General features: G+C 40.3%; 2 protein-coding genes and 1 long non-coding RNA gene across 9 annotated transcripts in view; 1 reads left to right on the plus strand and 2 right to left on the minus strand.

Annotated features, from left to right (window-relative positions):
* Window positions 1-19,979, plus strand: part of camsap1a (calmodulin regulated spectrin-associated protein 1a) — a 21,815-nt gene extending 1,836 nt beyond the window's left edge. The window contains exons 4-21 of one of the 5 annotated variants that reach the window (XR_001310078.1): window positions 6,384-6,646; window positions 7,715-7,876; window positions 7,959-8,039; window positions 10,126-10,185; window positions 10,893-11,034; window positions 11,345-11,484; window positions 12,166-12,262; window positions 13,011-13,137; window positions 13,252-13,337; window positions 13,677-13,761; window positions 13,876-16,117; window positions 16,196-16,332; window positions 16,412-16,620; window positions 17,084-17,165; window positions 17,257-17,378; window positions 17,483-17,601; window positions 17,874-18,270; window positions 19,592-19,979. Coding sequence is in view for 3 of the 5 variants with exons in the window: in XM_014006539.1 (XP_013861993.1) it covers window positions 6,384-6,646; window positions 7,715-7,876; window positions 7,959-8,039; window positions 10,126-10,185; window positions 10,893-11,034; window positions 11,345-11,484; window positions 12,166-12,262; window positions 13,011-13,137; window positions 13,252-13,337; window positions 13,677-13,761; window positions 13,876-16,117; window positions 16,196-16,332; window positions 16,412-16,620; window positions 17,084-17,165; window positions 17,257-17,378; window positions 17,483-17,601; window positions 17,874-18,164 (4,445 nt within the window). In the remaining 2 variants the exon portion in view is untranslated. Of the gene's footprint in view, window positions 1-6,383; window positions 6,647-7,714; window positions 7,877-7,958; window positions 8,040-9,690; window positions 9,724-10,125; window positions 10,186-10,892; window positions 11,035-11,344; window positions 11,485-12,165; window positions 12,263-13,010; window positions 13,138-13,251; window positions 13,338-13,676; window positions 13,762-13,875; window positions 16,118-16,195; window positions 16,333-16,411; window positions 16,621-16,772; window positions 17,166-17,256; window positions 17,379-17,482; window positions 17,602-17,873 lie in introns of those variants that run through there. The other 4 variants (XM_014006540.1, XM_014006539.1, XM_014006541.1 and 1 more) reach the window with 4 other exon arrangements.
* On the minus strand, window positions 462-7,356 carry LOC106516272 (uncharacterized). 2 transcript variants are annotated; one of them, XR_001310080.1, is made up of 4 exons: window positions 6,464-6,533; window positions 5,554-5,590; window positions 3,562-3,673; window positions 462-1,055 (listed from the first exon to the last, which is right to left on the minus strand). It is a non-coding gene; the product is annotated as an uncharacterized LOC106516272 (long non-coding RNA). The 2 variants fall into 2 exon arrangements; XR_001310081.1 differs by lacking the exons at window positions 5,554-5,590; window positions 6,464-6,533 and adding an exon at window positions 7,014-7,356.
* Window positions 19,472-24,790, minus strand: part of kcnt1a (potassium sodium-activated channel subfamily T member 1a) — a 46,991-nt gene continuing 41,672 nt past the window's right edge. For both annotated transcript variants that reach the window (XM_014006542.1, XM_014006544.1), the window contains 9 exons: window positions 24,647-24,781; window positions 24,374-24,485; window positions 24,167-24,268; window positions 23,872-23,955; window positions 23,660-23,788; window positions 22,378-22,672; window positions 22,228-22,290; window positions 22,066-22,150; window positions 19,472-21,909 (listed from right to left, as the gene is read on the minus strand). In XM_014006542.1, the coding sequence (XP_013861996.1) occupies window positions 21,804-21,909; window positions 22,066-22,150; window positions 22,228-22,290; window positions 22,378-22,672; window positions 23,660-23,788; window positions 23,872-23,955; window positions 24,167-24,268; window positions 24,374-24,485; window positions 24,647-24,781 (1,111 nt within the window). In that variant the 3' untranslated portion in view covers window positions 19,472-21,803. The remainder of the gene's footprint in view (window positions 21,910-22,065; window positions 22,151-22,227; window positions 22,291-22,377; window positions 22,673-23,659; window positions 23,789-23,871; window positions 23,956-24,166; window positions 24,269-24,373; window positions 24,486-24,646; window positions 24,782-24,790) is intronic.

Here is a 24,790-nt window from a genome sequence, read left to right on the forward strand (position 1 = left end):
GAGAGAGAGAGAGAGAGAGAGAGAGAGAGAGAGAGAGAGAGAGAGAGAGAGAGAGAATGTATTTTTCAGGCACATAGTTCAAATTCAGTTCAAAAATACTTTATTGATCCCCAAAGGGAAATGACATAATTCAACTCTAAACAACAATTAAGTAACAATGTTACATTCAGTTGTTATTAAAAAGCTGTATACGTTAAAGTGAATTTGACTTTTCATCATAGCCTGTCTAAACACCTCGATATTGGACTCTGTCTCTTTAAGAACCTCATCCCGTTTCTGACAACCCCACTTCAGCACATCTTCACAACAATGCTTTGGGAAAGGAGTGATGTGTGGGGCTGGCAGGAGCTCGGCTGCAGACTGAGCTCCAGGGAGGAGCTTTGTACAAATAGGCGGTGCTTTGTACCAGGAAGCATTTAGGCAGCTGCACCATGGCTACGAGGGGAGATTCAAGGATTTCCCAAACATGCACGAATGAGTCAAAGCAACACTCTGGGTGTGTTTGATGAGGGAAAGACATTATATAAAGCTTAAAAAAGTCAAGTTTGCATAATACACCCCTCCCCCTCATTTATTTATTTATTTATTTATTTTTAAGATAAAGAGTACAACAACACTAGATCTCAAGAAAACACTGCTTTTAAATAATAACACACTTATTAGGACAAAAAATTGTTACAAAATAATTTATACTTTTTGCATTAATATACTAAATTTCCATGTTGACACAATTAGTATCATTTATTGCTTTTTAATTATCAAGCTAGCATAACAGCCACGTACTGTAGCATTCAGGATCTCTGTATTTATAAGTTAAATCTTCAGCCGACATCTCTTTATGTCTCTGTCTTCACACACAGGTCAGTAGAATGCCAGCTCTAACTCTGCTGTTAGCACTTTAAAAAGTGGCGTCTTTCCATTGCAGTGCTGGGAAGTAACAGTGCAAACGACTGCTTTAATGTGGGTTTTTGTGTCACACACTGGCTGCTCTGAGGAGGTCCTCTGTGCTGTTCATGCAGCTCTCTGAATCCAAGACACCATTCTGTCCAGAGCACCTAGGAGACAGAGACATGATGCTCACTGATGTCTGCTTGGTATTTATTTTATCATCGCTTGGATTTGAACTTTCACACTATGCTAATGAGTGAGAAGGAAACTAAAACACTTACAAACGTGAAGTGAAAGCTCTTCCTACTAGCACACATTTTGCCCTTATTACTCACTCCCGGTGAAAGCTATGGAGGTTTTTTTTTTTCCACATTTCTGCATTGTCTCGCTCACTTTGACAACGGGGGTAAAATGTTTTCAAGAAGTCAGCGCTGTAGACGTTTGTCTCACGTGTCGCTCCTCTGAAAAATCTCTTCAGCGTTTCAGGGCTGCTGTGCATGTGTGCAAAGATCTAAAGACTTTTTGCCTCTTTAGTTCCAAAGAAAACTCTGAACAAGTTGGGACTTTGTGTAAATTGTAAAAGCAGAATGTAGTGATTTACAAATCTCATATTTTACTCACAATGGAACATAGTAAACAGCTAAGACAATTACTGTAAACCATTTATAGACAAAAAAATTAGGTCATTTTGACTTTGGTGAAAGAAACGCCTCAAAAAGTTGGACAAAAGCAACATTTATCTTCTTTTAACACAAATGTGAAGGATCTGAGAGGAGAGCAGAAGCTATAGCCTCCATTGCATTCAGGGCGATTCAGCACTCTGACTCTTCTACTACAAAACCCTGCTGTTACAGCAGTATGTGATTTAGCCTTATCTTGCTGAAATAAGCAAGACCTTCTCTGTAAAGACGTTGTCTGGACAGGAGCGTATGTTGTTCTAAAACCTGCATATTCTTTTCTGCTTTGACGAGGCCTTTCCAGACGTAAGCTGTCCATGCCATAGACATTATTGCACCCCCATACCATCAGAGAGGCAGGCTTTTGAACCGTGTGCTGATAACAGACCCAACTGCTTTCCTTAGTATGGATGACATGTTACTTGTTCCCAAAAATAATTTTGATTCATCTGACCACCGAACAGTTTTACATTTCGCCGTAGTCTATTTAATGTGACCTTTTAATGTGACCCTGTGACTTATTCTTTGCATGATAGAGCTTTAACCTCCATTTGTGGATGGCACCTTGAACTGTGCTTACAGACAGTGATTTGTGGAGCATTTGATTTGAACATTTGCCGTGCTTGCTGTGTTCTACTGTGAATAAAATACACACAAAGACTTTTGAAAATGATTTTACATTTTACACAATTTCCCATCTTTGTTAGAATTCTGATTATAGTGACGGCAACACAAGTTTATAATAAATATTAAAAAGGACTGCTCAGTTTGATCAAAATGCACACACGTTCCTATGGTTGTTTACAGCCGGCATTAGGGACTGAAGGATCTAAACACTCTGATCAGATTAGCATAAACCAACACACAGCACAGCGGTGCTGGGAGGGCCGTGTCTGTGTGCTGGTGTGAAAGTCAGCCCAGTCAGTCACGTGTTTAAGTGTTTAATGGGATTGGACCTGAGGGTTGGGACCTTGTTCAACAAAGCCTGCTTGTTTAGACTCTTACAGTGTTTATTCATGATCACTGAGAAAAGATAGGAACAAATAGAAAAACTCATTCCTTTAAGCAAAGGGCATCATTCAATCAACAAATGCTGAACAGACGTTTATCTAAAGTGTATTACTTTCACATAATAAAGCTAATATGTACAAATATGATCAATTAGGTGTTGCAATGAGAGAGGAATGTAGTGATTATATTATGTCCATACATTTAAGACAATACTAGCATTATGTCATTCAGTAACTTTATACACATTTTGTAGCACTTAGAGTACGTGTTGGGAATGACTCGCCTACTAACCACGCTAAAGATTAGTGCAATAGATTTAACGTGCCTCTCCTCCAAATATAAAAAGTCAAAGAAAATATCTTCATATTTAGGAAAACAGGCATAAAACACATGATTTAACCCATTTTGTCACATAACTGGCATATTTTCCTTTGAATTTGGCTCAGCCAAAGTGAAACAGGAAGTGACATTAAAGGGGAACACTTGAAAGAAAACTCTCTGGTCTTTGTTTATAAAAACAATATTACAGTATTTCTACATCTCTCTCTCTCTTATAGGGACTAAAATTATCTAAAGAAACATCAGAAAATTCCCTTCTGTCTGTGTTGTTAGCTGTTCTGTTTACATGCAGACATTCCCCTTTGACATCACTTCCTGTTCCTTCACATGCAAATATCTCAACAACTGTTCATCACACTGGTGTGAAATTGCTTTTGCAATATGTTGTCCATGTTATCTTTCCAAAAGTGCAATCACATTTATCACAAACAACTGATGCCACAGGCACTTTAAAGTTATTGTGTTATAGCAACATTTAGAGTAATATCAACACACAAACCAATCACCTTTCACCTCAAGCTCACCTACACATGCTCACAAAGATTAATTTTCCAGTTTGAATCATATGAATAATAAATGTCAAATTAGAGAACAGCTCCTGCCTCCTCCCTACACTTTATCTCACCACACACACACACATACTCACCTCTTTAAGTCACATACCCTTGAAGAAGCGAGCAGGAAATGGGATAGCATCCCAGCCCCCAGTCGTCAGCCCTGCTGGCATGTCGCCCTCCATCACCCGTCACCACGTCAACCTGGAAGGACAAGAGGACATTCTGGGATAGCCAAGGCTGAGCAAACGTCAGAGCAGAGAGACTGTTGTGTTTGAAAGGGGCTGAAGCAAAAACAAGACAGAGGAACTCAAAGCTGACACTGTTTATATGAAGTAGTTTTAGATATAATCTGGGAAATTCAGCAGCTGAACTGAACTCCACTAGCAGACAGTTGGAAACGAGCTGGTTGTAAAAAAGTACAGCTGATTCTTCACAGTGGGCTGTGGGCTGTGTCCAAGCCTGCTGTGTGTGTGTGTGTGTGTGTGTTTTCCAAAAAGGACCATCTTGTTTGGTTTGTTTACCTTAGTCGGTGTAGCTACGGAAGCCCAGAGTGGCCATTTTCTGCATATAATCATTTTCCATTGTTTTCTCGTGATAATAACATGTCATTATCACAAAATATCAAGGACCATTTTCTCAAGATTCATTCATTCATTCATTCATTCATTCATTCATTCATTCATTCATTCATTCATTCATTCATTCATTCAGTGTTTTTTAACCAAATTCCATTGAGCTCTCCTTTGTAAAGGTGGCCTGGTCCTGAAGGCAACCTAGTATACATAATCTTGTGTAGTTTTCGTATCATTACACAGACTGATATTGCGGTTTGTTTGTCTCGTACAGATAACTTTATCAACCCTCGTCATTTCAGGAGACGTCTGGCCCGACTGCTGCTCAGCAGATCCCGCTGATATAATAAACTTTATTTGTGAGCAGCGGATGGGATCGGGCCGTCTCCTTGATTACTGAATGATGCACAAGAAAAACCATAACTCGTTATCTCGAAGAAAAAAAACATTGGGAAATTAATTTGTTATCTTGATAAAATGCTTGTGATTTCCACTAGAAAAAATAATATGCGGGAAACGTCTGCTCTCAGCTTCCTTTGGGAGGTGAAATGAGAAATGTTTGATGCTGTTATTTTCTTGTTTGATTTTTTTTTTATTTTTTGCACTTTTTTCCTCCAACTACTTTTTCATACTCTTAGCCGTTTATGTAACAAACATTCGCTCATTCAGGAGAAGGTTGCTCTGACTTTAATTTTCATAATATTCATTTTTATTCACCCAAATGTTCCCCATAGAACTACACTGAAGTCATTTCAGTTACTTCAAAAGCATCGTCTTAGAAAAACTGCATATTTGCTCTAATTTTAGCAAACATTTCCTATATAAGGTATCATTTTGGTATGAGCTAGTTTCTTTCTACATTTAGCAAGCCTTTTGCTACATTTAGCTAGTGTCTGTCTAATTTTAGTTAGCAATTTGCAACTTTTAGCTAGCATTTTGCTTTTTTTAGCTTTTAGCTACTGTCCTGCCTTTTTTTAGTTATGGCAACTCCGTTTAACCTTCTTTATCAAATTGCACCAAAGTCATTCATCATTCACAGAAAGCACAATGATACTTTAGAATATTGTACTTGTTTTTATTAAGTCCTCATTATGACCATATTTACAAGATGCAGTTTTATTTCTTATTTTTATTTCTAAGGTTTGAAGATTTTTTTATCCAGTGGACAGTGAGACAAAAAAACCCCACTACATTTCTAAATTACTTATCTGCAAAATGACTGCTCTGACCTTATGTACAGTTTTATTCCAAGCTGAAATCGAAAGCAGCTCAGCATTGTCTAATACTGCCTGTCCGTTTATAAGGACGGCTTCATTGTCAAATGACTAATTTGACATTTAGAGATGTGCACTGAGGGATAGATCAATCCCAGTCTCTCGCTATAACGTTAGAGCCAGAAGCAAAAAGCTTAGCTGAGCATAAAGTCTGGAAACAGAGGCAAACAAACTTACTTACAAATAAAGCTAAAGCAGCTCTTGTTTTCTTTATGTTAAAAAAATGTTACTTAACGTTTTCTGCAGGATGATGTGCTGACAAAACTTGCATCCTAAAATAAATGATAGAAATGCACAAATTATGAAAACTCAAGCACGGGTGCTCTATCTAGAATATTTCACATTAAACAAGAAACAATGTTGTGAATATTTTAATTTGGAGGTGAATGTTAAAACATTTCTTAAACTTTGGATAGAGTAGTTATAGCTTCTTTTTTCCTTTTCCTTCTATCTACAAAGTGAAGTTCAACTAAAGACCTACCAGCTTCTATATAATATTAACAAGAATTATACCAGCTGCAAACTAACGTTTTTTTCTTGTACCATTTTTGAAAAGAAACAACCCTGACCTTTGTTTCCACTTATCTACATTTATACAGAATGCACTAGAAGCTAAAATTCAAGAGTATTCCAGACTTTAAATCTGGATTAACGTGTCCAAGGCATATAAAAATAGCTGCTCCATGCATGTCTGGACCCACAAGCAGGAAAACAGCGGGCTGTCGGGCGGGAAAACACCATCAGCTTAAGCATCGTCGCTAAGTCCTGTTAACATGTGGACTTAACATGTTGATCAGCTCTCCCACCTGACATGTTGATCAGACTCTGACTTTGTCTCTGTGTGGTGACGTTGCACTGGCTTCTGCCTGGACCTTTTAATACTTTAATAGTGTGTGTGCACTGGAAGCTTTGTTACGTAACATGGTGAGACACTGATTTACATGTGTCTGCTCAGAAATAGCTGTGTGAAGGTCAGCGCAGGACAATATTGTTGGCTAAATATATAAAAAAATAATTAAAAAAATCTGATGATGGGCCAATCTAGCAACATATTTTTTTTTCCAGATCACATCCCTGTTGATCTTCGAGACCCCTTCTATACAGACCAGTATGAGCAAGAACACATCAAGCCCCCCATCATCCACCTGCTGCTGTCTGGAGAGCTCTACTGTCATGTGTATGGGCTCATCCTTCATGCTGAGCAGGCTGCCTCCCTCCAAAGCCACCAGTCTGTCATCCAAGCCTTGTCCAGAAGAGGCATCTATGTCCTGGAGAACAACACCACGCCAGTGTCTGATCTGGATCTCAGCTCGTCTCCTATTAAAATGGTTGGTGCCAGCGATCGCAAAATTTAAAACGAGTGTACTAAAAATCCTAAAGTTTTCCAGTACGTTTTTAAATATACACATATATATATACCTGGAAGGTGAACAAGACAAACACTGAATCATCTGTTAGCTTCTGAAAGCACCAGTGGATTGTTTGGAATTTAAGCTAAGTTCAAACAAACCCCATATCCAATGAAGATACCATTATGAAACACAGTTTAGCAATATTTCTTTAACCAAACGCAAAATTGCTGAGCATCATAATTAATATTCTCTCAGCGATGAATCTGTTTGATGTTATTTATTCCCACGAGGTTGCACAGACTATATGTCCTTACCACATTATTGAGCCTCAAAGCCAGCTTACCTTTTCACGTGTCGACTGTTTCGGCTCTGTTACTGCCAAAGGGCTGGCTTCAACCCCTCTCACTCTGAGGTGGCCAGAAGGCACCCACGTCTCAGCATGGGATTTTTTTTAAAAGCACCTTTTAACGACAACGTCAGGCAAAACAATGGCGCTCGTAACATGGGAAGATACACAGAGGTAGACATAGGATTTGACAAACATCATGGACAGGAGGGCTGACTGATGATTGATCACAGGTGTGCTGATTGAAATTAAGAGACAGGTCAAAGAAAATAAAGAGCTGCAATTAAACATGATGCTTTTATTTCACTATTTACTCAAACTGTACAGCTGGCAAGTAATTTGTCCATGCTGTTAAGTCACATAATAATCTAAGCCTGTGGAAATAAATAATTTACAACTTGATGTTGCAGTTTTGCTGGTTTTCTGATCTGCTGCTGAAAGATTCATGAGACCAACTGAGCAGCATTTTTTTTATATTTAATAAGAATCTCTTCCACGGCGATATTAGCTACTTCCCTCAAGTGTGAAAACATTACATGATCCCAGCTGGCTGGAAAGCTGCAGCTTTAGTCTGTGTTACTCCGAACTGACACTCAGAGGCGTCAGCAAATAAATGTGTTATTTACCGAGGTAGGTGTGAAGTGAGGCCAACACTTCCTTTTAACGAAAGATCATTAAAAAGATCTCTGTCCTCCCAGAGCTCCCACATCCACCTCATCGATGCCCTGATGATGGCCTACACGGCGGAGATGATCAGCGTAGAGAAGGTGGTGTCCAGTGTCAAGCGCTTCTCAAACATCAGCGCGTCCAAGGAGCTCCCATATGGCCTGGAAGAGTCAGAGGTCTTTTGGATTAATAAGGTGATGACCAAACATGGGGATTAAAATGTCGATTTATGTGATTTTGAATGGTCACTTATTCACGCTGCCTCGTCTGCTTCAGGTTAACATTAAGATGAGGGAGCTCACGGAAAAGGAGTGCAAGCTGAAGCAACACCTGCTGGAGTCGCCCAGTCACCACAAAGTAAAGCACTACTTTGTTCCTACTTTCCTGAAAATGTTCCTACGCCTTATGTTGTCACACACAATACAGCCCGGTACTTATTTACGGGGTAACATACATGGACTGAGCTGCATTACGAAGTGACTTTTTACCCTAGTACCTGAAAAGTATGAAATTGGTACTTACCTGCAATATACCTGGTAAGTACAAAGTACTGTTTGTACCCAGTGAGTACCAAAAAGGCTCACTGTAAATACCAGGAACATAAACAGTATGTATAAGAAACACACCAGATAAGTACATACCTGGCTCTGTACCTGTGAATACCAGGTCTATACCCAGTAAATACACTCAAAAAAGAGATGCAGTAGATGTAAATTAAAGAATTATGTGAACTGGATCTACTCAACTGAATTGAGTGAAGGCAATGCAAGTGACCAAGTTTGCACCCACTTAGTACCAAGTACACACCTTGCAACTACATACCACATGTGCAGTGTAACAAGTTACTTCATAATACAGCTCATGGAGAAAGTGGTGTTAGTCTCAATTTACCATAGCAAGGCTATTCAACTAAATTGCTCTGGGGGCCACAGATACTGCAGGTCAACAGCTGAGGGGACGAACATCCAGCAATTAAAGTTATTATGTAAATACACCAAGCATTACAAAGATCTGTTACCTTTGAATTAGTTTATTTTGCTGCATTTATTCATGAATGCAACATGTAAAACCCAAAGTGATATTAAAACAATATAAAAAACACATTATGTCTCCTAAATTTTGACGTATTTAACGAGCCACATTTTTAAACCAATTTAATTTTTACTTATCTTAATTTTATCTTCTACTGCTTGTAGTTTTAATTGTCTTGGGTTTTCATAGAAGTGGTTTTTACCAGCTTGTAGCCAAGATTCTGACGTATATGTCTAACTTGATGATGCCTTTATTGTCATTGTACAGAGCATAATGAAATTACATTTAAGAACACCCATTCAAGAAGACACACATGATAAAAACATGGGGGAACAGGTGATCAGGTCATGCGGCAACCAGCAGGGGTTGTGCTACCTTTTAAAAAGAAAAACTAAATACCATAGAAGGTTAATTTAAAGAACTTATAGTAATTAAAGTAGAAAACTGGGAGTTTGGGCTGAAGAGATTAATGAACCAGTCAGTGGGCCGGAATTTGTTCACCAGTGGGCCTGATGTGGCCCACGGGCCACCAGTTGAATAGTCCTTTATTATAGGGTTTTTTCTATTAGGTTCATATGTTTTAATTGGTTTGTACCTTTTAAATATTGGACTGTTGTATTACTACCTGCTTTTTCTAAACAGCTATCATTTAAAAATATTACTACTAATAAAAAAATACTTCTTAAATGCTATTTTATTAATTTACAGTGAGCAAGCACCTACTAAGAATTTCTGAAGCTCTTTGTGACTCACCTTAAACCAACAAGCTTTACTACATAAAATCAAATATATGAGGTGATTTACAAATATCGTTCAAAGCATCATTTGGTTGTTATACGTGTTTCATTTCTAAGTCTAACCCACGTCCAGATCTGATCTCTCTCCTGTCTATCCTGTAGCTCTGTCTGACCCTTGACTTGTCTGCTCCTCTTCCTGTTTGTATTGTTTCCTCCCCCGTGTGCCTCTTGGACACTAGTCTCCCTCCAAATGGTATTGGAAGCTTGTACCTGTAAGTGCAAATGTTTACTATCACTGCCTATGAGTGTCTGTGTGCGTCAGTATCAATTTGAACAGCAGCTGTGGTAAAAATGAACTCTAATTTTAAGCCGGAAAGAACACATTAAGGACAATCGTGTGTGATGAAGATGACACACACAAGTTTCCCTTTGTGCTGTAAAAAGACATGTTCAGTGTGTGCTCATTTGTTGTCATTTAAAAACTCTTAGCTTCTCTATTTATTTCGTGTGACTCGTAGAAAACATCCACAGGGAGGTTGAAGTGAACGGACGGCCACGTCAACCACATCATCACCATAAAGCAGTGCTTTTTTAAACAGCTCCACATGTTCTCATATAACATGTTTCAGTTCATTTGTAACTTCCTCCCAATCATTTTTCTCTCCCTTCACCAGCCTGATTTATTGCATGCTCTGGCCCATTGCTTATTGGAGCCTATGGAGTTCTCTCGTGTGGTAATGTACTCTTTATTGACCGTTTTTATTTTATTTTATTTTTCCGTTCCCTTACCACTAAACACACTCATCTGTGTTTCTTTGTTTTGTTTATGGTCTTTGTGTTTCACCATTAGAATTATTTGTGCTTTGTGATTTTTATGTTTATTTACTTACTTATGCTTTCATTAGTTTTTTTCCCCCCTGCATTCTTCCATGTCTCCAGTTCATTCCTCCTCAGGGTTTTTCCAGTCTGCCCACCATGTCTGCCTTCACATGCTCCCTGCTCACCGCTGTATCCACTTCTCTTTTAGTTCTTCTATTTAGTTTGAATCCAAGTCAGCAGTGGATTGTTCCTATTCTGCCACATCAGCCATGCGCTCTCATTTTTAACAAAATAGTCTTGTGTTCATCTTCATTCTGGGTCTGATCATCTTACTAAACCTGAAAGTTATTTGTCATATCTGAATACTGTTGACAAATGATATGAGTTAAGACATACAGTGATGCACCACATGAGAGGCCAGTCGCACAAAGCCCTCCTGTAACACTGACCTGATACAAAACCAAATAGTTGTAGGTGATTTAATCAATCACATGTATCTGCTGTGTGTGTAGTGTGTGTTTAAGTGAGACGAGATGTTTTGTGTTTGCTTAATAAGTGAGTTTGTGACTTCACATGGGATCAGATAAGTTAGAATAAAATTGGACCCTCTCTTGTTGTGTAGGTTCGGTACCGCAGAGATCATCTGTCAGGTCGCACGCTGCAACACTTCCCCCTGTTGGACGACCTGTTGAAGGATGTGTGTGACGGAGCAGCTCTGTTAGCTGTGATCCACTTCTACTGCCCAGATGTCATTAGACTGGAAGGTATGACACCACAAGCTGGCCAGATCCACTAAAGCTATTATATTTTAATCATGTTAATTTATTGTACTTTTATTTATTTCAGCTAATTTATCAGTGTTATTTTTATTTATTTTTTTGCAAGGAGTTGTCAGCTTAGGTAAAAGAGGAAAGAGAGTTATATTAATTTTATTATACAGGAACATTTTTCAAAATGCAGATGTTAACCAAAAGTATTTAAAAAGTACCCCGTGTTTAAAGAGCTCAACCACTTATTTGACCATTAAACAATGCAGAATGAACCTGCTGAACATTGTCGTTCTGATCTGTGCAGATATCTGCCTGAAAGAGGTTCCCTCTATAGCTGAAAGTGTGTACAACATCCAGCTGCTGAGAGAGTTCTCCAATGAATATTTAAACAAATGTTTCCATCTGAAGCCCGAGGACCTGCTGTACTCTCCGCCAGCGTTAAAGGTGATCCATGAAACGCGACATGTTAACGTGACAAGCCTCTTTAAAGCTTCACTGACTCAAAACTTTCAGATCACTCGAAATGTAACGGTCGTAAAGTAAGAAACAGCTTCATGACTCAAAAAAGAAAAGTATTCGTTTCTTCTTTAAAGTAATTTTTGCTTTTGGTTATTATACGTTATTCTTTCAATAAAACTGAGCGGCCACCCTGATCTTGGATGCTAAGCGGGGTCAGGCCTGGTTAATATTTGGATGGTAGACTGCTTGGGAATGTCAGGTGCTGTACCAATGTAGGACTCGTGCCGACATTGTTTACTAGCAATAGAAAACCTTTGACCATAAAGGTCATAGATCACCTCAGTAAAGGATGTCTTATCATCAAAACTGAGCAATTTTGCTGTTTTTGCTTCCTTTTGTTGTTACATGTCTGAAAACACACCATATCTTATGAAAAGTATTTTGCTGAATGTTTCACTTCTACACTCATCCACTCATCTGATACTGATGGGATTCTTTAGAGAAAATGCTGAGTTTAGACAAAAGGATAGGTTTAGTGTGCTGAAGTGTGTTTTCTGCAAAAAAACAAAACAACATAAAGTGTATTGTTTTATTGGAAGAGTAATTTTATAGAGTTCTTTGTCATGCTTTTTTCCTGGTGTTCATCTTGGTCATCATGTCTTGCAGAATAATGTCATGGTCTTCATTGCTGAGCTTTTCTGGTGGTTTGAGAACGTGAAGCCAGACTTTGTCCAGCCCAGAGACCTTCAGGAAATCAAAGATGGTAGAAAATCTTCTTTACTTTGATGTATTTGTAGTGCTGTGCAAAGGTTTTGAGACAATACTAAGAAATCAGACTTCGTTTTTATCGCTTTTTAGCAAGGCTGTCTGAGGCTCTTTCAAAGTTTTGTGGGGAATCTTTGGCTGCTTTAATTACAGCCCTTGAGAATTTTCAGAGAACTGTTTATTTGTTGCAACCTTTTTGTCAATTACTGAATCATTTGGGCAGAAAAAGCCCTAAACTCAAGATGTGATTTGATATGATGACAATTTGTTCCAATTTCTTCAGTTAGATATGCAAAATGAAATACCAAGGACATTACTGTTTGGCACATAAAATACTATTTAACAACCAAAAAGGTGATTCCCAAAGAGCATTAACTGAAAACTTTACATGCATTCATTGATCAGCTGAAGGATGATACATCTCTCTGGTTCTTTTCTGGCTTATTGCAGGATTTCCCCATATTTCCTAAAATTGTGACTTTCTAATACTGTTCTTCTGCTGACCTTTTTATAATCTGACCTCCACTTTCTTCTTCTTTTAAGCACAATATGCAGTCATGGTCAGGAAACGCATGCAAAAGAAGTGGAAAAAAAAAAAAACAAACAAAGCTGAAAACTTTGAAAGACTTCCAGAAAATCTTGAAAACATTTGATCAAGATAGTTTCAAATAATTTGAAAAGTCTGACTCTTGACAGTTTTTTTTCCTTTAATGTGACTTTAATGTGTACTTCTGCCTTTTGCTCAGTGAGACTTTTGCTCCAGCCCAAAAGCTCTCGATCTTATGCACTCCCCTCAAACGTTACCAAACGTCATTTCCTGCCATCTTCCCACTCGGAGGATATCTTAACCACAAACACAAGCACCGACCTCAGGTACTGTAGTTTATGTAAAAAGACTTTTCCACCTAAATGATTTTAAATAGTTTTGGCAACTAGGTAATATAATTTCAAAATGAAAAAAAAATCATTTGTTTTTCTTCTGTTCAGCATTAAAACACCTTCTTCCATCTCATCTCACTCGTTGCTGCCCCTGAGGCAGAGACCGCAGAGGATGGCTGAAGAGGGCACTTCAGGTAATACTTAGCAAATATTTGCTCAGATGCTGGTGCACATTCTGCAGCCTAAAGTCACAGATAAAGCTCTTTTAATAGCAAATGACTAAGCTGTTGCTGAAGAGGCAGAAAAAGGAAAAGAAAAAGCAGTATGTTTAGGGGCAGAAGACATTTATGGACAGATGAAAGCTTTAAGCAAAACATTCAGGGAAAAATAAGAGCGAAAACAAAACAATTCGATTTTAATGTTTTTCTCAGTTTATTTCTTCATCTACTAAAGAGTAGGTTGGTGAAATCAGTCAGTAGTTATTATTTTTGTATGTATCACCTCCGTTTTATGACTAGTGTTTTGATTTTCAGAGTTGAGGAACAGATCACACCCTGTGCCGCGATCAGATGGGCAACATCAGGACTCCATATTGGCATGGCCAGAGAGAAGGGCGAGGTGAACCCGCGGTTCCAGCTTTTCCAAACCAGACCCATTTTTTTCAGCTTTATGTCTTGTTATTCTTAGCTTTATAACTCTTTTACTTATCCCGTTGCATCACTTCTCTTTTAGGCCTTTATCCCAGCCAGCGCCCTACGCTCTGCATTTTGCAAAAGAGGATGAATCAGACAGCATCAGCATCGCTCGATCCATCAGCAAAGACAGCTTAGCCTCTAACATCATGAGCATTACCCCCAAACACATGCTGGAGTCAGCGCTGCCTCAGCACAGACTCAGTGGCCAAAGTCTGCTTAGTCACATGTGCATAGAAGATGAAGAGGAGGTGATAGAGGAGGAGGAACTCGTTTCTGTCATCCACCCTGCTACATTTTCTCGACACAGAGTCAAAAGTGAAATGGAGCAGGATGAGCTGGAAATGCACAATTTAAACTTATCCTCTGTAGGCTCGAAAACATTTCGTGTTCTACCCCATGACTCAGGTCCCTTTGCTTTGGACCACCAGGCAGACAGCTACTATCTGGAGCCTTTGATACCCGCTGTCCCCAAACGAGCCAAAGAGAAGATCATCACTGTGAACAAGCAGGAGGAAAGTGGCGAGGGACGCTTTAGAGGAGCAGAGGCTGGTAGGAAAGCTACAGCCAATATCCCTAACACCTCCAAGAGGAAAGCTCATGTAGTTGAGTCAAACAGAAGTACCGGTGCGCCGAAACCTGTGGATGAATCAGGGCTCAACTCAGAAGGCATTTCTCACTCTGGAAAAATACATTCTCCAGGTTTTTTCCTTCATTTGTCAGGGGAAGCAGGTTCCTTCACCCCTCCGCCCGAAGCAGGGCATGACTCTGACTCCGACATCGCGGACCTCGAGGAGGACGAAGACGAGCAGACAGATCCAGCTAAAGAGGCCGCGATGACAGGAAGGGGAGAGTGTTTAGAGAAGGAATGCTTGCCTGAACTGGGAGACGGAGAATCGGACAAACTCAGAGAGGACTTGAAGGTGACGGAAAGGGACGATAAAGAAGATGCCAGCGGACGCTCGAGTCCTTGCCCGAGCACCGTGTCATGGGCGAGCAGCTGCAGCGCCTCGGGCAGCGCGGGCGTCAAGATGACCAGCTTTGCAGAACGAAAGCTCCTCAAGCTGGGCCTACGCGATGGATACTCCAGCACCAGCAGCTCTCAGAAGACCACGCCAGACGGCTCGGAGTTTGCCCCTCAGTGGCTGGGGAAGGACACGATGGTTTGTCCGTCAGCCGTACCTTCAGAGCTGCTTCAGCTACACATGCAGCTGGAGGAGCAAAGGCGTGCGATAGAGTACCAGAAGAAGAAAATGGAGGCCTTGTCAGCCAGGCAGAGACTAAAACTTGGAAAAGCTGCGTTCCTGAACATCGTTAAGAAGGGTGAAGGAAAGTGCGACACACTTCCTTTACCACCAAAACACTCCCTGGATCCTTCTGGATCAGCAGCTAGCAGGAGGAAAGTTAAGATCCAGTCGTGCAAGGATGATTCCTGTCTAGATGCCCTGAAAGATCAAACAGAGGGACAGCAGATGAACAAAGACAACAGGTGGAACCCTTTGTCCCAGAACAAGAGCTCTGAACCTGATGTAAATGAGTGTTCCCACTCTATAGATCTACTTAATCAAGCTATTAGTTCCATTCAGCAGCAGATGATGCAGCTCTCCTTACAGCAAAACCTGCTGATGAAGCAGAGCGCGGTCTCACCTCAGGAGCCGACGCACACAGTCCAAAGCACAACCCCAGACGCTACACAAACAACACCCTCTACCTCAGACTCCAGATCTTTCGCGGCCCACTTTGTAGACATCAGCGGCAGCGATTCTCTCCCCGCCCGTCGCCCCCCAAAGCTCAGCTCCAGCCAACGCAGCAAAGCAGCAGAGCAGAAAAAGAGCAAAGAAAACACGAAATCAGCCGCCGCCGGCGTCCCTTCTCCGGACGGCCGGCCTTCTCCTAAAAAGGCTACCGATGGAGAGTACGGGACGGGGCGCGCCGCCGAGGGCTGCAAAACTGAGAGAAACATTCTGAGGAATGCCACTTTTAGAGTTCATGAAAACACCACAGAGGGAGGTGGGAACCTCTCAGGCAAATCCAAGTTACAAGAACCACCGGTCATCAACAACACACCAGAATCTTCAGCGGAGGATGCTGAGGAAGAAGAGAAAAAAGCTTCCGACTCGAGCAATGAGATTCTCAGCGTCGATGAAAGTGCTAGGCTCAGGGGTCAGCTGATTGAGGTGGACTTGTCCGAGCTTAAAGACCCACTGGAGGCTGGCAGCGCGGATGTGAGAGACAGCACTGCCGACGTCGAGCAGAAGAGCGTGCTGGGCTTCTTCTTTAAGGTATAACTCACATGGTTGGTGTTTCCCTCGTGTATTTGTTTGGCAGATGCAGCTTCACGAAATGTTTTAATCTTCCAGGACGACGAGAAAGCAGAGGACGAAATGGCCAAGCGTCGCGCCGCCTTCCTCCTCAAACAGCAGCGCAAAGCCGAGGAGGCCCGACTTCGGAAACAGCAGCAAGAAGCGGAGAGCGAGCTCAAACGTGACGAGGCTCGGTAGGGCCGATCTCATGCGCAAAAGCATTGTGGGTAAAAGTGTGCCGAATCGGAGGGCCTCACTCTTTGTCTGTTCAAGGCGTAAAGCGGAGGAGGATCGCATTCGCAAGGAGGAGGAGAAGGCGCGGCGGGAGCTGATTAAACAGGAGTACTTACGGAGGAAGCAGCAAGCACTGATGGAAGAGCAGGGTTTGGTTAAACCTCGCACCAGGACCAAACCTCGCAGAAACAGACCCAAATCCCTGCACCGTGAAGAATCCGGCAGCTTCTCCAAAGGATCCAACACACGTAAGAACATCTTCAACACTGGAGTTTTGTTTTAGCAGATGCTCCATGTTGTCTCCATTACTACCTGTTTGTGAAGCGATAGACTTTTGTTCTTTTCCTCAATGACGTGTGTACTTGTCGTCCTCTTAAGTGTGTACACGTGTGTTGTGCAGGTGAATCTCTGAAGGTGTCCACGTTAATCAAAGCCCAGAGTTCAGCAGCAGGCTGCAGGGGAGGTGAACACTCCTTCCCGCTCTGCATGGTTTAACTCCAAGCATGCACAGCTGATAGAAAGAGTTCAAACAGCAAATTAAAATGATACACTGGGTGCAGGACTGGTAAAAGTATCAGTCAGCGGCCAGTTTGCGTTCTTTTCCTCTGAGTCGTTTTAATCAGAGCTGTAAACTGGAAATAGCACAAGCTAATGCTATCAGTTACAATTAGCTGCTATCTGGTGCTACGTTATTCTGCTCTGTTTTTTCAGCTGATCTGAGTCACCGAGGATCGACGCTGTCTTTGGCGACAGATGCAGACAGCGTTGTTTCTGGAGGGGCGGAGTCAAACAGGTGAGACTTTCCTCTCTCCGAGTTCTGTGTTCAGATGATCAACCCTTTGCGCCCTCGCAGTTTTCTGACCGACTTATAACGTGTCCACAAGGGCTGCCTCTGTGTGCTCCATGGAATCGTTCCCCGTTCTGAGCAGGACCTCCAGCAGGAACATGGAGCGGGACTGGGAGAACGGCTCCATAGCCTCGTCCATCACTTCAACTGAGTACAATGGTGAGCGCAAATACAGAATTTCCTGTTCTACTTAAAAAAAAAGACAAATACATAATAGCATATGTATTTTGTCGATCTTTTATACATGCTGTGTTTGTCTGAAGGTCCTAAACTTTTCAAGGAACCGAGCTCTAAATCGAACAAACCGATCATCATCAATGCCATCGCCCATTGCTGCCTTGCTGGAAAAGTTAATGAGGTCCAGAAGAATGTAGTTCTTGAGGTATGTATCAAGAGTCTTCTCTGCAGGAATGCATATCGCCCACTTTTGGCAGGCCTTGCATTTGAAACATGTAAAATAGATCAAATAAAACACTAATCAATAATTATTGATATTGACTGTCATGATACATTTTTTTTATTATCACCCAGCCCTAACAGACGTTTTGAATTAGTCAAACTTATACCTACAAAACCGTTAGGGAACTTCCTTTACCTCTTTATGCACATTTTGTCCCCTTGTGTTCAATAAACACTGTTGCATATGTTTTTCAGGAGTTAGAAAAGTGTGAATCCAACCACCTGATCATCCTCTTCCGTGACGGCGGGTGCCAGTTTCGTGCCATTTACTCTTACTCACCAGACACCGAGGAGATCATCAAGTTCACAGGCACGGGCCCACGCGCCATCGGCCGGAAGATGATCGACAAGCTTTACAAATACAACTCGGACCGCAAGCAGTTCACCGTCATCCCTGCCAAGTCTGTGTCGGTCAGCGTGGACGCTCTGACCATCCACAATCACCTGTGGCAGGTCAGGAGACCGGGGAGTGCACGTCGGAAGTGAGCAAGATAGAAAACTTGTAACGATTAAGCGACTAAAGGGCAGGACCCAAAACTCTTAGTGGACACTGAGAGCTTATTGAGGAGAGAGTTCTATGATCTGTGTCAGTGTGAGTATATTCAGTATGAAACACCAAACAACACAGTGTACTCAGTCCTTTCATCCAGTCACTGGTTTATTCTGCATGTCACACTTCAGTATTTTAATTTGTAGATGTTTCCTACATCAGCTACACACTGCTGTTTCATTTAGTTTTTATTTTTTCATGTAGGAGGAAAGAGAAACTAAACTAGGGAGTGAATTACAGCTGATTCTCTTTAAAGTAGCAAACATTCTACTGACACTAAGTGCAAATAAATATGAGCATCCATGTGCGAGTTAGAGGTGGACTGATTGATCCGGCAGCTGATTATAAAAGCTTATTTTTGTAGTTGTTTTAAAAATAACCAGCATCAGATATGTCTGTGCATACTAAACCAATTCAATAGATATATCCCACATAGCAGATGTGGGCCAGGTCTGGCAATGATGGCACTGTTTTTAAAATGGCATGCCATAACTGGCCCAGATGAGGTTTGGTTTATGTGGACCAGATCTGTCAATGCCACGACTGGCATTGACAGATCTGGGCCACCAAAGGGCCATTACTCTTTGCAGTTTCTGGGCCAAGTGATTAGAATGTTTAGTGCACTGTGTGGGCCAGAACTGGGCCAGGTAAATGTTGCTATGTGGGATGTGTTTGGTTCGTAACTGTGTCCATCAACAAAAATGACAAGTCATCATGTCGTGTCATCCTGCTGTATATTAAGAAATCACTGAGTTGAAGCCAGTTTAGATAAACCATTAACCTTTTGAGCTGTTCCAGCTAATTACGGTTATCCATCATACCGTAAACATTGGTTGTTTTTTCCAAAATCAAGCAGATTGTAATAGAACCTGTATGCATACAAGGTTAAACTTATAGACCCAAAACAAACAAATAAAAATCAGCTTTATATATCAGCGGTCCAGATTTCTAAAAATTGGCATTGCCTTTTGCAAAACCCCAGTCAGTCAACCTCTATGTAATGTTTACTATTTCAGCTTGGCAAAAACAACACCTTATTGCTGTGATTAATTCTGACTGAACATCTGCGACCAATATGGGCTTTTAGGAAGAGGGAGCTTTAAAACACGCATCTTCACTGTATGTATGTCTGTTAGGAAGCATTAAGTGTGCTTGCAGATGTGAATGAGTCTTTACGTTGACAATGAGGCCAACATGTTCAAACTAATGGTTACAATTTCAAACTTCCATTACACAACACAACTTTTTGTCTTTATTTTGTATTTATTTTGTCTTTTTTCATTTTGTTTTGAGCTGTTACAGTGGGAAAACGTGTGCTGATTTTACAAGTGAAGGAAATTGTGTTAATATTATTCCCAAACAGGAAGTGCTTTTCGGACAAACTTCACATTCGACTGAAATTCAACAACTGAGCTGTTTTGCTGCTCACTCATTGCCGTTGAGTTCTGGTGTGATGGAAACATTTGGTGACGCCTTCGTGGCCCAGCAGTGTCTTGATGAAAGACATTTTTTTTCCTGTCTGGAATGATGTTTGGGTAAACTGCACTATACTTGATATTTGTTTGCTGCATTTTGTACATTTTGGAATAGTATTTTTTTGTACGTAATGTACAAGTTATGTTTACTAAAAAGTAGGCTCTATTTTGCAGTTTATTGTTAAAGAGATGTTGCGTTGTATTTCTGTTATACTTTCTGTTTATTTATTTTAAAGAGATATAATAAAATGCAATTAGGTAAGTTTTCTTGCTAAATTTGGAGCAATGGCTGTCTTTGAAACATGTCACTTTGGAGAGCACGATGAGGGAAAAATATCCCACGATTTGCCTTTATCAATGATAATATTGTGTTTGTGTTCAGATGGTCAAAAAAATTCAACAATACAAAAGCAAAAACATTTCACCCACTTAAAACGGTTTTAATATAATACTGTATTTGTAGCACTTAAATGTGCACATAAAACTATATCAAGAACAAATCTAGTCAACACTGACATTTGTACAAAGTCAGACTTACAGTAAATGCAAAAAGTGTTGAGATTTGCCCAAACAACAACAACTGTAAACAAATCAGCAAAAGTTTTCACTCTTTTCTGATTATTTATATATATTGCAAAGCAAATAAATTCTTTTTGGCACAAAAGTGAACATTTTGCACATCCAGTACAAATTCCTGAACTGAGCCCTCATGGTGCTAACACCTAAAGCTAAAGAAAAGAACTGGAGCTACGAACAGTAAATAACCATTCACGTTTGAATGCTAGTTTCTAACACGGGCCGTGATGCCACTGATGAACTCTTTGATAAGTGGACAGAAAGTGTGTTTTAAACACTTTAATACAAGTTTCATGTAGGTCACTTAGGGCTGTTTGATTTTTCAACTCCAATTCTAAAAAATTTGGGATATTGTGTACAATAAACAAATGCAGCTGCAACTGCAAATGAACTGCTAGTTTGACTTTTGGGAAAAATAAAGTAATTTTGTATTTGATGACATCAACACATCTCTAAAAAAGATGAGACAGCGACAGTAAAAGTGTGTAAAAGTAAGATTAGATTAGACCAGAGATACAATATCTTTGGGGAGGTCTCATCCAGTGCAGTAAGGCTACACCAGTCTGGTAGGTGGGAAAGCCTAGCTCATGTTGACATGTATGCTGAAGGGAAAACTGGAAAACTATGGTAGGATGACTCAAAATTAGAAATTCTTTTTGGAGACCGCAGATGCTATGTCTTCTATACTACAGAGGAGCAAGACCATCCAGCCCATTAACAGCACACAGTTTAAAAGCCTTTCCTCTCTGATGTTATGGGGATGCATTAGCATCTATGGCACGGGAAGCTGGCACAGCAGCTGGTCTCCTCAGTACCTAGTACCTATTACAGACTGTTGTTAAATGAAAACAGGATGTTTCATTGAGGTAAATTCTGTCCTGTCATTTCTGAGATGTGCTGCTGTCATAATATTCAAAATTGCCTTTTTATTTTAATTAGTACAAATTCTTAACTTAAACATATGATATGCTTACTATGTTCCATGGGGAATAAAATACGGGTTCATGAATTGTGCAAACCATTGCATTCCGTTTCAGTGGACAAAACGCACCTCCTTCTTCATTATTAGAGTTGTAGATAATTTGAGTTAAACGATAGAAAGTGCAACAGTTGCATTCTAAAACACAGATATATTCATAGTTAAGCTTTACTTCAAGAGGCTTTAATAACAAACAGTTTTAGTAAGGATGATTCCTGTGATCACAGATGTGTTGTTTATAAATCAGATTGCCTTTAACTGATGGTAGCCTTGCACGTGTGATGACCCTGATCGAAATTCTTTCAGTTAGCATCCTGTGAGTTAAAAAGAACTGAATGTGTCCGTCTTATTTACAGTATTTGTGGCAATAACATAAAAATGTCACACACAAACAAACAAAAAACTGTTGTTATTAGACAGTAGGTAGGCACTCACAGAAATTCACAAAATACATTTACAGACTGCAGCACTGAAAAAAAAAACTGCAGCTTCTTTCAAATTGGACCTGCATGGACAGAACCAGATTTAAAGGCAATGTGTCCTCTCTAGGCATCCTCCCTGGTGCTGGACTCACGTCGCTCTTTCAGGCTGCTGCTGTGGATGGGTGGCTCCTCTGGGACGTGAGCCAGAGGGTCGGAACGGATCAAGTACCTGAGATGGAACCAAGATGTCACCACACAGAACATTCCTCAAACGTCTAAAAATGTCTTTTTTTAAATGGTCTTTTCCTCTCACAGCCATGGCAGATATTTAGCATGAAAAGAAACACTGACGGGTAGTTTTGAAAGGATCTCATGAAGTACTTACACAATGTCATTGATCTCCAGCCTGGTGTCAGGAGAAGGGTTGATGAGGACGTAGGACAGCGTGTTCTGGTGATCACTCTGCTCATCTAAAACAAAAACACACACAGTCAGCTCAAACACAGTCCCACGATCACGTTGTGCCTAAAGTGATCAAAAGCTTCACCTTGTAGATATCCCAGGTTAACTCTGTTCATGACGTCACTGGCTGTCAGGTTTGTCAGGTCATCTGCATTTAGACAAGAAACACAGTGAAGAAACAGATAAAGAAGGATTACTTCAATGACAAAACAAAAAATAAAACATTCATTCTTACCATATCCAGAGGTGGGGAGACCCAGATGTCTCATGCGGTTTCGGACCAGCTCAGACAGCTCCTCCCTCTCGGAGCGCCGGTAGAGGTTGAGGCGCTGCTGGGCGATGCGCTGGGCGTGGTCTTTGCTGGAGTCCCGGTTCACGCCCTGCCACCTCACACTCTTCTTACTCAGGCGCCGAGCCCACTGCATGCTCTTCTTCCTCAGCAGGGGGTGCTCCGTCTGTTCATTGCTGCGAGACTCGTCCCCCCTGTCCTTTGTGTCCTCACAGTCATCAACACTCATCGACACCTGTGACTGAGATGAGGAACTTAAAGTAATCTTGTAGCGTGAGCATTTATTTTATAATTATGACATTTCTGAAGACCTCTTACTGTGTGAGTGCTGATTCAGAACTCACACCATTTTCCTTATTTTTCTTTTTAAATTAGCATCAAACTTCTTTTGCATACTTTGTTTTATTTTAGCCATTCACATGTCAAAACATTCAGCTCATTCAGAAAATTGATAATCTGGCTTTAAAAATAACTTTCATACTTTTCAAAATATTGAACTGCATTTACAAATATTTACTCCATAGAAGTAGATTAAGATCTCATCGCTTCTTTACAAAACATTGCTGTTTGAAATCTGCTTAAACATACTTTATTTATGTTTTCGTATGCTACTTTTAGCTTTTAGCTATTGTTCTGCTACTTTTAGCTTCTAGCTAGCCTTTTTATTTTAACCTTTAGCCAGTCTCTTGCTACTTTTACTACTCTTTTGCTACTTTTTACAATGTTTTTGCAACATTTAGTTAGCATTTGCTAACTTTAGCTTTAAGCTATCCTTTTCTTCAGGCTAACTTTTTGATGTTTTATGTAGCTTTTGCTAATTTTAGCTAATACATTGTCAATTTAAGCTAGTGTTTTTGCTAAATTTAACATTTCACTAGTCCTTTTTATTAATTTTAGCTTCTGTTTACTGTTTTTGTACTTTTAGATTTTAGCAAGTCTATCTTTACTTTTAGCTTCAAGCCAACATTTTCATACTTTGTCTAGCTTTTTAATACCTTTAGCTAACCTTTTGGGGCTTTTAGCTTTTAGCAAGTGTTTTGCTTTCAGTTAGTGTTCTGCTTCTTTTAGCTACTGATATTTTTAGATTTAACGACAACGTTTAAACTTTTTCAGCAAATTTCAAAAAAGCCATTCCTCACTGCGTTCATTTTATATTGTCACACAAAATGCAACCTGTCTATTCTAAAAAATTTACACAACTTTGGCACTCCTCTTCTTGTTATCTCACCTCTGACGTTGCAAAAATGTGGTACTCGGTGCGATAGATCCCGATAGGAATTTCAGCACTAGTGGAACAAAGTTTCTGGAACAATCTCCCATAAGAACCAATCCACAGATCTTCTTCTGTTATTTTCATCTGGAACAAAAGTTGATGAAGTGTAATCATACATAGTGCTGATTATTATCAAATGAAGGCTTGTTCTCCCCTGTCAGACTCACAGCACAGAGGTATCCTGATCCTGGAGTGGTGTCCAGTCCCAGAAGCAGCCTTGCAATAAGAATCATGTAATCCTTTACAAAAGACTAAAAATAATAACAAAAAAAGAAGAATTTGAATCATTTTTAAATCTCGATGATCATTTTCATAAAAAAAACCTAAGCAAAATAACCTAAGCAAGGCTTCAGTGACTGAACACAAGAGGGCACTTGTGCGTTTTGTTGGTGATGTGTCTCCCCTGCTTTGAAACACATTTTTATACCCAGAGCTGAGGCAAATTATACTCCGTGTACAAACCTGATAGAGAAGAGTATCCAACATGCTGATACTGAACACTCTGCCTGCAGCGAAGGGCAGGCGAAACATGAAGGCCAAGTTGGAGCCCTTGTCACGCTCTTTCTGTGGGGGGATGGCAACATTTAAACGGCCCATCACCTTTTTTTTAATATAAGTTATTGATCATTATATGATCAAAATAAAATTCTATTAGGGGTTTTGTCTTACCTTCTCCAGCTTGGAGAGAGCCAGTGAATAACAGTCCTTTGCTCTAAACTGCATGAACCTCATGTTGGATGGATGAGTAAGCTCTGTGATAATACTGAGACTGGGAAACAACCTGAATGTCACAGGATTAAAAAAAATGTTAATTTTTGTTTTAATGAATACATCTCCACTTAAATCCCAGTCCTAATGATAGCCCTGCTGTTTATGTTTAGGGGGAGCCTCATACTAACAGTTTTCTACACAAACTGATATGGCGGAATCACATTTAATTACCTGAACATCGTCTGCACATTCACTATAGTTTTGGCATCAGCCATGTAGTCCTCTTCAGCGCTCATTGTGCTCTCTTTATCCACAACAACCAAGTTATCAGCATAGATAATACCACACTGGAGAAGGCTGTCCAAACTGCAACAC

The sequence above is a fragment of the Austrofundulus limnaeus genome, unplaced genomic scaffold (genome assembly GCF_001266775.1).
Source record: "Austrofundulus limnaeus strain Quisiro unplaced genomic scaffold, Austrofundulus_limnaeus-1.0 Scaffold36, whole genome shotgun sequence".
NCBI classification, from domain to species: Eukaryota; Metazoa; Chordata; class Actinopteri; order Cyprinodontiformes; family Rivulidae; genus Austrofundulus; species Austrofundulus limnaeus.